Raw genomic sequence first — 13,278 nt, 5'->3', positions numbered from 1 at the left:
GAACTAGGGTTTGAACAAGGAATCATTTGAAGGTGATGGATGATGAGTGTGAAGGAATACAACCTTTACTTCCTTTAAATAGGGCTCAAAGCCCTAGAATTAGGGTTTGGCCCAAAATGTTCGCCACGTCGTGTCCAAATTAGTGTCACGGAGTGGCACCCATTTAAGATGTGCGGTTCCAAACCAATTTACCACGTCGTGGTGATAACATCACCGTGTCGTGGACAACCAGGTTTTCAAATATAAATAAAAATTCATACCTCGAGATTCAGATGTTACATTTTGGATATTCTGATTATAACCATTAAGCTTTGTTTCTCGGCTAGTAAAGCTAAAAAGAAGACATTCCTCTTTAAAGTCGGTTCTGATAAAGCATTTGATTTAATCAATTAGAGAGATCTATAGTTGGGGTTTGGACCGAAATGAAAGCTATGGATCTTGGGTTGTTTAGCATATTCTCATGCTTCGATCTTGCTAAATGGCTCCCCAACAAAGGAGTTCCCTATTACAATAGGTGTCTGCCAAGGCAATCCTCTTTTTCCATTTTTATTTATTTCTATGGAAGGTCTTAACGTGGCAGTAAAATCTACATGCAACAAAGGGTTGTTCTCTGGGATTTAAGTCCAAAAAACAACCCCACCATATATCATATATTTTACACCTACGATGCATTTTTTATGGGAGAGTGGTCAAGATCAAGTTTCAAAAACATGGTCTATATCCTTAGATGTTTTCACATCTCATCCGGACTAAAGGTGAAATTTCATAAATCTGAAGTATTCAGAATTATTGTGTCGGATAGGAGATTTCTCGGTGTGCAAGAATCCTTGATTGTGATGCGGCGTCATTTCCATTTACATATTTAGGAATCCCGGTCAGAGCAAACATGAATTTAAAAAGAATTGGAACCCAATTGTACATCGTTTTCAATGCAAGCTCTCTAGTTGTAAAGATTCTAACCTATCCTTCGGGGGTCGTCTCACCTTGGTAAAATCCATTATGGGAAGTCCTCCTTTATACTATATCTCTATTTTAAAAGCACTCGTTTGTGTGATAAACAATCTTAAATCAAATAAAATGAAATTTATGTAGGCTTGTGTGATAAACAATATTGAATCAATTAGAAGGAAAATTAAGTGGGGTGATAGTGAAAAAACAAAAATATATTGGGTTACTTGGGAAAAGGTTCTTGCTCCCAAAGATGGTGGAGGTATTGGTATTGGATCCGTAAAAGCACTTGATGCGGCACTTCTTACCACATGGATTTGGCAAGTTCTAGTAGATAAAGGGATTATTTGGTGTCGAATAGTGAGAAGCATTCTTAGGGCCTGTTTGATTTGGTGCTAACTGGGTCCGATCAGACGTTTTTGTCTAACTCGGTCCAGTCGGAGTGTTTGATTTGCATCGGACTCAGTTGGCACCTCTTACTCGGTCCACAAAATTGTCTGGCTCGGTCCGCTAGAAAATTAACACTGACCGAGACCGGAACTTCATTTGTCCCAATTTGCCCTTTCTCCTCCTTCCCACACGTTCCTTCTTTTCCTCCCACCTCCGACATCTGCACCTCCCACATCCATCTGCGTCGCTCCTTCCTGCTCCGACTGACTCTCAGCTATGTGTATGCTAGGGCTGAACTGAAAACGGTGCCACCATCTTCCTCATTCCCCTAATAAGCAGCAACAGGTCAGGTGAGAGTTTCGTCATTGATACTGCTTCAATCAACCAATTTTGTTTTGTACTTGAATATTCCTTTGAATTCCTTATTTTTTGCTTCAATCAAACAATTGAAATAATTTGATTTTGTAAATTTCCTTTCTGCTACCTGTCATTTGTCATTTTTCTGTTTTGGATTAGTTGTGCTCCAATTGCCAAATCAAAGATAATCAGGAAGAATTTTGATCAAGGTATGACGTCAGCAACTCTGTGTGGTTTATATCAATTGTTTCAAAATCGGGCTTCATTTTGATAGTGATTTCGACTCGGTATACTCTACTGCCATATATTGATCTTGATTTTACTATATGTTCTATCTTTATATTCTAAATCGTTCATGTGTGCATGTTTCAATGCTATTTGTATGATTATATCTACTTTTGTGCTTGAAATCCATGGTGAATGCTTATTGTCCACTTTCATCCAGGTTACTCGATTCAAGATCATTCACATAATCAAATCCTACTAGTTTCTATTGACAACTTGTGAAAGCCATTGGATCAATTTTGACTGTTTACATCATTGCAGGTAAGGGGTAATTTCAATGTTTTAAATGGTGGTTGTTGGATGAAACGTTAACTGATGCAAATTCTTCTATGGTTGCGGTCAAGGTTGCAGTCAAGGTATTATTTCAAGTGTTGATATCAAGGGTAATTATAGTTAAATTGAGGTTGAATTAAGGTTGTTATCATAGCTTTTGTCCCTGTTTTGCTGGTGCTATTTGAAGACCAACAATAGATGATCGAGATAATACATTAAACTTTGTGCAGGTTTTGACTTTCATTTTCCTTAACTGTGCAAAAGCTATTTGTGTGTTGTGTTATATTTGATATGTTTTAACAAATCTAATGAGATGAAATGCTATATTTTGTGTGAATTAAATTGTTGTATTGTTATTTATGAAAGTGTTTATTATATTTCTAATTGACATGGTCTTGTTATAGATCCAATTTAATAAAAAGTAATCAAAGTATCAATGATCCTATTTGATAGTTTAGTCGCAAACAAAGCAAAAGGGTAAAATGGTCATTTTCATTAGTCAGCACAACCAGTCAGACACATAATCAAACATTATAGTTTCAGTCAGAGGCAGTTTCAGTCAGACTTAAGACCCGGTCAGAACTCTGACTCAGTCAGATATGACTCAATCAGCAACTATCAAACAGCCCCTTAGTCTGGACTGTAACCCTCGTTTCGTTTATCTAACATTTCAAATGTAGGGGTTTGGAGCAACATTGCAAGGATAAGGAGGAGATGTCCGGTTTTGGCATTGAGTTTATATCTTTGTTCCGTGGAGATATCGGGAAAGGAAATGACACTTTTTCTAAATGGAATGAGTAAATTACGCGAATGGTACCTGTGGTTTGTGGTAATTTGCGTGTTTGGTCCGTAACTTATTTTTTAACTCAGATCGTCCCTATAGTATATTTTTATTGCATGCTTGGTCCATGCCCGACCTAAAAAGACGATTATGCCTTTATTGATATCTTTTAATTAGTTTTATTAATTATGTATATTTTTATTCTTTTATATTTATTTAATAGGGCCATTAACCTATACAAACCCCACCCAAACCCGACAACCACGACCACCTCCGGAAACAATCATAATTCCAACAATAACCACTGCCTCCAGCGACAAGAAGATACGGTGAAATCTACCTAATGAAATTAATTCCAAAAAATTACCAGATTAATCCCATAAAACCTAATGTATCACATCAAGAACAATCCTAAAATGAAACCTTATACAAACTTGATATTTTCTTGGCTGGTTATCAAGAAAAATCCTAAAATCAAACATGATTGAGTACATAAAAGAAAAACAGAAAACATGAAGATAGAATGTGTGAACAATGCTTAACAAAAGATATACCAAATCAGAAGATATCCTAGGTTCACTTAAAGCAAGGGAGGTGACTAATAGACAGCGAAATAGATGCAACTACACTTACCAAACCACAAATCAAACAAGTAAGCTTAAGATTAAATGTTGATTGTAATCAAAGAATAATGAGGAGACAATTTGATTGACTCCAGAATAGTGTTGGACTTTATAGTCGTCAAAGAAAATAATTGAAATATAGGTCAGGGTTCCAAAATGAAAATGCAAATACCATGTCGGGTTTTCTGTTCATCGGAATGATAGGCAAAGCGACGACTAGGTTCCAGTGAGAGAAGAAAGCAACGAGAGGATAGGGTTGGCTTATAGTGAAGTTCCTGACAACAGAGTAATAAACCAGCAAATGGGAGGAACTAGGGTTCAGCTTCGGCATAATATCTCTCGATATAGAAGGAGGTCTCGTTAATCTCAAGTTTGAAGCATCTTCAACCTCAATTTGGAAGTGTCCTCGATCTCGGTTTAGAAGAAGGAGGAAGCATGTGCGTGAGATTGAAATGGAAACAAACATATAACGCTTAACATATTGAAACCCCTCATATTATTTCAGGCATCTAAGTAAACAAAGGCAATCTGAATACTGTGACAAAGATTACATTCAATCATCCCCATTTAAAATTAAGAGACAAAAATGTTTTATAATCGATATAAATATATTTATAATGTTTTATAATCAATACAAGTATATTTATAATGTGCTTTTGTAACATACGAAAGCCTTTCCAATAATGAGCACCCGTACACTACCACACTTTAATTCAAGGAGGCAACTTACTGGGAAAAAATTAAAAAAATGTCCAAAATTTTATAAAGTGAAGGATTCATTTCATATTTGCGACTATAAAACAAGACGTTTTGTAAGCATTTAACCTGGACTAGTTCCATACATAATACAAAAACATCCTAAACCCTAACTAAAATCTCCTATGCCTTTTTCGGGGATTTGGCAGCTTTTTTGGGAGATTTGGCAGCTTTTTTGGGAGATTTGGGTGTCTTCTCAGCATCAGCAGCAGGAGATTTCTTGGGCAACAAAACTGGATTGATGTTTGGTAGAACACCTCCGCTAGCAATCGTCACACCAGCAAGCAATTTACCCAATTCTTCATCGTTCCTCACAGCCAATAGCACATGTCTAGGGTTAATTCTCGACTTCTTGTTATCTCTTGCGGCATTTCCAGCCAACTCCAAAACCTAGATTTCAATTTTGCAAAACAAATCAATCGCTAATTTCAACAACAATGAAAAAAAAAACTGAATACACCAAAATCAATACTTTAGAACATGGAAAAGAAAGAACTTAAATACTAACCTCAGCAGCGAGGTACTCAAGAACAGCAGCAAGATAGATCGGTGCACCAGATCCAGTTCGTTTAGCGTATCTGCCTCTTTTCAAAAACCTTGAGATTCTACCGACGGGAAACTGAAGCCCGGCCTTAACCGACTTTGTCACCGACTTCTTCCTCTCTCCGGCGCCTTTCCTTCCTCCGGCACCCTTTGTTGTCTTCCCGGACTCCATTGATCGGAATTTAAATTTGTAAGAGAGAAACGATTAGTTTGAGCTGATTGTGAATCTACAAATGCGATGAAAATTTTAGATGGGGGAGAGGGGTATATATAATTCACGGCTTGTTTTGTTTGGTTGAATTTTAGGAGGGAAGATCTGAAATCATCCGACGGTTAGCAGGTTAACAGGCTGGCAATCCTAAATGTTAATGGAGGCTTGATGATGCGAGCGGACATTTACGGATTTTATCGAACGGTCTTAGATGTGACATGCTGGCAATCCGCGATTATGATGGTTCGATTGTTTCACGTGTAAACTTTTATATTAAAATCATCGATCATTCATAAATACAACGCCTATGATGTTTCATTAATTATAGACTAGATTACAGAAATGGTCCCTGTATTTGGTAAGACTTTACAGTTTTAGTTCTAATTTTTTTATAACCGATTCTTATTTCAGGTTTGGATTACCTATTTAGTCCTTGTTCCTTTTATTATTACCTAATTAATGGTCAATCACCCTATACCACCACTGCCACGTAAATGATTGTCTGAGACATGTCGACAATATTTTTATCTGACCTACTTTGCTCGGGATCTCGTTATTGAGATGATTTCGAGACACGTTAAACATGGTTAGATTGAACAAACTCTTAACTCCTTTCGGATATCACCACCATCATCAGTGTATACCGATATCACAACCAACACCATTGTATACTATCATCACAACCAACACCATTGGTTCCATCATAAACAAATTTATAATTAGTAAAAGATAAACTAGGATGTTGCATCTCTAACTAAAACAAAAATTATAAACCAAGATGTTAATTTACCGTCATGGATGGCGTTCTCACAAACTACTACAATATAAACAAAAATAAAAACGTAAAACTGAACAAAAACTAATTAAAAATGCTTACTGACTGCTCACCATGACGTGGTAAAGGGCATCACGTCGTGTTGTCGCAGAAAATCTAAACAAAAACGAAAAACGAAAGAAAACGTAAACGACCGAGTTCACGTCGTGAGCTTAAGGCTCACATCGTGAGTTCGGTACTGAAATAAAAATTAATGCAAAATTTTAACTTTTTGCAGGTTTTATCCCACAAAAAGGATTGATTAATCTAAAGCAAATAAATTTCTAAACTAATTAGTCGTTCCTCGGCGACGGCGTCAAAAACTTGATGTGTTTTAATAGCTACACCTAATTTTACCTACTATCTAACTAGTTATTCGACTAAGGCAGTGTACATTTTTCGCAAATAGTATAGCACAAACAGTCGGGTATCGATCTCAGGGAACGGATTTAGTTATTTAATCTAATTGCTACTAAATTAACCTAAAATCTAAGCAACGGTTTAAAAGGGTTTTATATGATTTTACGAGTTCAGACAAACTTAATTACTCAACTATAAAATTCAATCAATGACTAAAATCACTTTTGTTTAGTTCGAATCCACATTTCCTCAATGGTTAGCTATTAATTATGGATAATTCAACTTTGGTTACCAATTAATATATTATTTGCAACTTAGTTCCAAATATACTAATGCTTAACTAATTCATGTAGAACTATGTATGGTCACACATAATTTAACACAAAATCAATTATTAATTATGAATGGAGTTATGTAAGATTGATTTAACAAACACAATTATGTTCATAATATATGTTCTCCAACACAGCCAAATTCAATTACTTTAACTACTTATCTAAGATTGGTTCGATCTTAGCTCTAATAATCTAATGGTCACTAAATTACTAGGTGATCAAATTCATGCAGGTTAATGTTCACTAAACCACACAAAATATGAATTAAAATAATCTAAGTATCAAATTTTAGCATTCTAGGTATAAACAATCAAACACGAGCTTAATACCAACTAGAAAAATCCATATAAAATAACTAAACCATGAGTTCAAGCTTCATCTAGCTAAACAAAAGCAACTTGATTTAGCTACTCATAGCAACAATCAAAAACACAGTCTTCACTAATAAGAACATAGTAATTGTACCAAATTAAGAACAAAGTTATGATCTTTAGCTACTCCTCCTTTCTTGGATGTTATCACTAATTCTCTACCTTCTTTTTCTATGAAAATCGACTTCTGAACTCTCTATTCTCTCCAGTCAACCTCCTTAATTCGTAAATACCAAGGATATATATAGTTTCGTGGTTTTTTAACTCCACGTCGTGGACTAGCGATTCACGTAATGAATTTGAATGTATCCTTATCGGGCAAGGATTATGACTTCTTGTGTACTCATCTTTTAGAATCGCCCATGCCATGTCGTGTAAATTAAGCCCACGACGTGAATTTGGTTTTTTCGTGGGATTTTCTATTTTTAACTCTCCAAGCCTCCAAAGTTCCATTACTCGTCGCTTTTGGTTCTTGTTCTTCAAGATTGCTCCTTCTGACTGCAAAATACAATTTAATCTTATAAGTACCACTTATCTTTGCAAATAACCAAAATATTAATCAAAATGTATTAAAATATTGCCTGAAGATGTGTATAAATATGCCAATATCAAGGATATAAATTTAAAAGGTTTAAATTTAGTATATGGTGTGATTACTATATATATAACAATCATACAACATGTGTTATTGTCAAATCAAGACTAGGCTCACATACTTTAATACTTTAAAAAAAGTTTAAGGAGGTCTTTATGATTTCGAATGAGGTCGTTTTTTTAAAACTGTCGTAACTAGTATTGTTAAAATTATAATATGAACAACCTCGACAAGACCTTCATGGATCTTCATGTCATGTTGAAAAGTGTTCAAAGAAATCCAAAAAGAAGTTGAAAACTAACCAGACAAGAAGATCAAGATACTCTAATCTGATATGGGTGGATAATACTTGAGTCTTGAATTTATTGATCATATAAAGGATTGTGGGATTGTCTCACAATTTTATCCTCCCATAACACTACACCTGAATGGTGTTGCCAAGAGAAAAAAATCAAACGCTACTAGATATGGTTCGATCAATGATGACTCGAGCTACACTTCTAATAAGTTTATGGGGTTAAGCCATAGAGACATCCGCTAATATATTAAATTTCATACCAACTAAGAAGGTTTCTAAGACACCTTCGAAAATGTGGAATGGGAAACATCCCAGTCTTGCACATTTGAAAATTTGGGGTTGCAAAGTTTTTATTCACCGCGAGGCTAAAAATAAACTAAAACCAATATCTTCAAGGGATTTTTTCATCGAGAGGGAGATGATATCCAAAGAGAATAGTGGGATTCCAATAGATCTTTATGAAATTAAAGAGTTAAGCGAAGAAGGACCTGCAGTTGAAACTGATATTCAACTTGAGGTTGATCAACCTGTTGAGCAAACTGACATAATTCCAACTCCTTCGCTTTGTAAATCTGCTAGAGTTCGTCTTCCTCCAGAGTTTCATGGTTTCCATTTTGAAACAGAAGGAGGTGTACTAATTAGTGATCGTAAACTGGCTAATATGGATGAATAATCCAACTATAAGGAGGCGATGGCAGGATCTGAAGCTGCTAAATGGAAGGAGATTATGAAAAGTGAAATCCAATACATGTATGATAACCAAGTTTGAAATTTGGTTGATCATACACCTGACATTAAAAACGTTGAGTGTAAGTGGATCTTCAAGAAAAATACCAACATGGATGGGAATGTGCACACATTTAAATCCAGGCTGGTTACAAAGGGTTATACTCAAACTCAAGGAATTGATTATGAGGTAACATTCTCACTAGTAGGCAAGATTAAATGTATTAGAATATTACTTTCCATAACTAATTTCTATGATTATGAAAATAAAATATGGCAAATGGATGTGAACACTGCTTTCCTTAACGACAAAATCGACGTAGGATGTCTACATGACACATACCGAAGGCTTCATTGATCCAAAATATCCTAATAGAGTTTTCAAATTTGAAAGGTCCATTTATGGACTCAAAAAAGCATCACGTAGCTCGAAACTTAGATTTCATGAAAAGGTCAAGGAGTTTGGATTTTTTAGAAGTGAGGACGAGTCTTACGTATATGTCAAAGCTAGGAGTAATGTAGTCTTTCTAGTATTGTATGTTGATAACATACTCCTTATAGGAAACGAAATCCCAATGTTGCAGGGTGTAAAGACTTGGCTTGGGAAGTGTTTTGCTATGAAGGAACTAGGAGATGCAAATTATATACTAGGCATAAGGATCTATAAAGATAGATCGAAACATTTAATCGGACTAAGCCAAAGTACATACTTATATAAGGTTTTCATAAGATTCAAAACGCAACTATAAGAAATGGTATCTACTAATGCAACATGGTATAAGATTATGTAAAGATCAATCAACTAGTACTCTTGAAGAGACGGAGAGAATAATTCGAGTCCCATATGCTTTTGCTATAAGATTGATCATGTATGTCATGACATGTACTATACCTTATATCATATATGCCTTAAGCATGGTGAGTCGATATCAAGAGTGTTAGGTCATAAATCGTGGTTTATACTTTGCTTTTCTTAAGCTATTAGAGTTCTCGGTTTAGGACCGAAAACACCATGTTTTGGTGTTGTTTGGACCAAAATCACATGTGATTTTGGTTAGGCTTAATATTGTTTTGATTGGGTTTTGGGCTTGGGCTTTGTTATTAGGCCTAGGTATAAATAGTGTTAATTTAGCCTAGATAGGAGTGTGGGACGTTCTTGGGGGCTACCACATGCTAAGAACGAGATCTAGAGAGAAACAGAGAGAAAACAGTGTGTAATCGGAATCTTGTGTACCGAACGATTAATCAATATATCGTGTGCATTGAAGATTAATTATCTTGTTCTTATTCATCTTATATCTTGCATTATACACTTTGATTGGGATTCCGCACCATCAAAGTGAATCTGATTGATACGTAGGAGAATTCGGGACTTACAATTGGTATCATAGCTTGGATCTGTATCAATCGGGTCATTGCAAACGGTTTTTCTTTGAGTTTCTTGGTGTTTTTTATTTATATTTTATGAATTTTTGGCCATTGTTCTTCGTGTTCTTCATATTTTTGGAGTTTTGATCGAGTTTGGCATTAAAGATTTGAAAATCCCGTGTTTTTGGCAAGTTTTGGGCATTTTAGGTCAAGATTTGCGAAATCTAGGTGGATATCCTCGGTCTTGGTCAAACCCTAGGCGGCCAGCAGCAGTTTTCGAAGCTCAGCAGCGATTTCGGTTGGGGGCGAGGGTTCACAGTGCGAAGGTCTCTGAGCGAGGGTTTTCAGTCCGCAGCTTTGGTTTTCGGTGCGAGAGTCTCAGTTTCGGAAGTTCTCATCCGCGACGTTTTCGGTCTGACTTCTCGGCTCGCACGATTTCGGTTCAGCTGTTCTCGGCTTCGGATTTCAGTCCTGTTCTCGGATTCAGATTTTTAGCCCTCGCAACTTCGGCTAAAATTTCGGATTTTCCATTTTTCGACTTATGTTCAGTCCAAAAGCCATATTTTCTATCCAATAACTTCATTTTTTGTCATAAACCTTCGTATTTGGTAAAAAGGCCGCGTATTTGGTCAAATACCCTCGTTTTTGGTCAAATATTCTCGTTTTTGGTCTTGAAATTTCGTTTTCAATCTATAAATTTTCGTTTTCGGTCAAGGTTATTTTTTTTGGACAAAAAGTTTGACTTTCATCTTTGACTTTCAAATTTGACTATTGACTTTCAAGTTTGACCTTTGACTTTAAATTTTGACTTTTAGGTTTGACTTTCTACTTTGACCTTCAAGTTTGACTTTTTAACATTGACTTTCAAGTTTGACTTTCAAGGTTTCAAGTCAAAGGGCATTTTTCTTGGTTTCACAATCAGTTCTATTTTTGGTAAATTACTCTTTTTGGTGAATAATGTGTTTTCCAATCACCAAAGTAAGTGAAAAATCATGCTCAGTCTTGTGAAGCTAAAATTAAACTTTATCGTGATCAACATGAATTATTAATTAGGGAAATTGAGGACCTTAAATATGAACGATATACTGTCAGAAAGGACCAAAAACCCTTAAAAATCAATTAGAGGCCAAAACCAATGACTTTATAAAACTTCAAGCAGAATATAGCGATAACTGTGAACATTATCATTATGCTCAAGTAAAAATTGCCGAATTAACTACCGAACTTGATGCATTAAAAGCTAAATATAAAGATGTTGAATTTAACTTTAAGAAATTTGATGTGTCAAGTACGGTAGTTGTGTCCATGATAGAAAAACAGTTAAAATTTAAAGATAATCAGAATAAGGGTCTAGGGTATCACAATGTTTCACCTTCCTTCAATGATAACTATACCCCGCCCCTTGAAACCAATCAGGTAGAGATACCTGCTTAGTATGGCCAGCCTCCTGTACCGGCTTCAGTTAAGACTGAACAATCTGGCCCAACTGAGAATATTGAGGTGAATGATACTAAAGTTTCTACCTCATGTGTAGAGCAGGTCACAGTGCAAGATGGGCACGAGCAGAACATAAATAACTCTTGTTCTGCTGAAAATGATTCAAAAACTTGTGATAAGGTGAGCGATTCTAATGTTTCTACTTCATGTGCAGATAAAGAAGCAGTGCAAGATGGGAGTAAGCAGAATAAAATCAATTATGAGTCTACTGAAAATGATTCAAAATCTTGTGATGCTGATACTCCCACTGTGGCAAAACCCAAGCCACAAAAGTCTGTTAAACAATCTGTTAAATGTTCTTGTGCTTATGCTTGTGGAAGTCCCTTGAAACAAAATTCTTTTGGACAAGGACCAGGTCACAATCTCATCTATATGAAAAGACAGACTTGCTTTAACTATGGGACTCCCGGTCACATTGCCAGAAATTGCCCATATCGTGCATATGTTCCTTACTATGCACAAGGTTGACAGAACGTGCCAGGAGGGAGATCTTTCAAAAGAAACCCTTCGAGGTCATGTTTAAACAATGGTGACTGGAATGCGAAATAGGCCAAGAATCAAATTCCCAAGGACAAGAAATGAATGTCTGACAAGATGCCAAATTCAAGAAATGGTTATGTTAGATAAAGATCGTTTAGTTCGAAGTCATCTCGGCGATCAGTTTCAAGTTCTAAAGCAAGTGCGGAGGCATCCATCCGATCAAACAAGAAATGGGTTAAACCCGACTACAGATGGGTACCAAAGGTTCATACTCCCAAATCATCTAATGATTCTACCATTTCTTCATCTTCTGTGTCTGACAAACAAGATATGTCATGGGAGAGAGTACCTTGTATAGATACTAAAGGTCAACCCAGCTTCAAAATGGACTGGTTTCCAAAAGCTAACTAATTCCGCACTCTGTGTCGGAGCAGCTATGGAGGAATATCATCAGAACTCGGTTTGTTGATAGTAGTTGTTCCAGGCACATGATAGGAGACATCTCTCAACTACATTACCTGTAGAACTTTAATTGAGAGCATGTATCCTTTGCGGGAAGGAAGAAAGAAAGGATCATAGATGGGGATCGTGTTTATAGGTGTATCGAATATCTTAACTTCGTTCCGAAATTGAAACTCAGCTGAGGCTGAACATGTTATTGCTTCTGCATGCTGTTCTCAGATCATATGGATGCAACTTCAGTTGTTGAATTACGGTTTGAGTTTTCTTCTCGATACTTTTAAGTTTTTCCTAAAATGATTCGTTTGAAGACAATTTTTTAAAATTTACGCATTTGTTTTGTTTTCTTTCTTCCCCATGCACAAATTAAGGGGGGGAAATCAAAATACAAAAAATTAAAAAATTGTTGTGCATTCGTCTCCTCTAACACTATTCGTAACTGGTGGTCATAAAGGGTATGTCCATGTATGATTAGATGAGTAGGCAAAAACTATGTAGTCAAAGTTTATTTGTTTCTTCTCATAACTTTAAAGTGATATATATGTGCCTCTCGATGATTTGGTGCTAACATTTGAAGTGCTTGGCCGAGCCCTCACTAAATTGATTTGTTTTGATTTAGAAGTCATGTGTGATAGTAAGAAATATGTATCAAGAAACATAATGTTGAGCACCAAATTTTATTATTATCCATGTATCATGTTCAATGAGATATCTAGAACGAATGGATAACAAATCACTTGTCTAAGGACTAAAATTTGATTTTAAACAGAGTTTCACAGTTGCATTGGATGACTACTCTCTGTTGATT

The 13,278-nt window shown here is 35.9% G+C and overlaps 1 protein-coding gene across 1 annotated transcript; it reads right to left on the bottom strand.

The window, feature by feature from the left end:
• Positions 1–4,397: 4,397 nt before the first annotated feature.
• Positions 4,398–5,193, bottom strand: LOC145137725 (histone H2A.1-like). Its single transcript, XM_079071864.1, has 2 exons — positions 4,922–5,193; positions 4,398–4,803 (listed from the first exon to the last, which is right to left on the bottom strand). Exons 1-2 carry the CDS (start codon positions 5,126–5,128, stop codon positions 4,537–4,539), a joined length of 474 nt encoding a protein of 157 aa, XP_078927990.1. The 5' UTR covers positions 5,129–5,193; the 3' UTR covers positions 4,398–4,536.
• Positions 5,194–13,278: the final 8,085 nt, after the last annotated feature.

This window comes from Lactuca virosa, chromosome 9 (genome assembly GCF_052849685.1).
Source record: "Lactuca virosa cultivar CGN04683 chromosome 9, Lactuca_virosa_CGN04683_v6, whole genome shotgun sequence".
Taxonomy (NCBI): Eukaryota; Viridiplantae; Streptophyta; class Magnoliopsida; order Asterales; family Asteraceae; genus Lactuca; species Lactuca virosa.
This window is presented reverse-complemented; position numbering and strand designations above follow the sequence as displayed.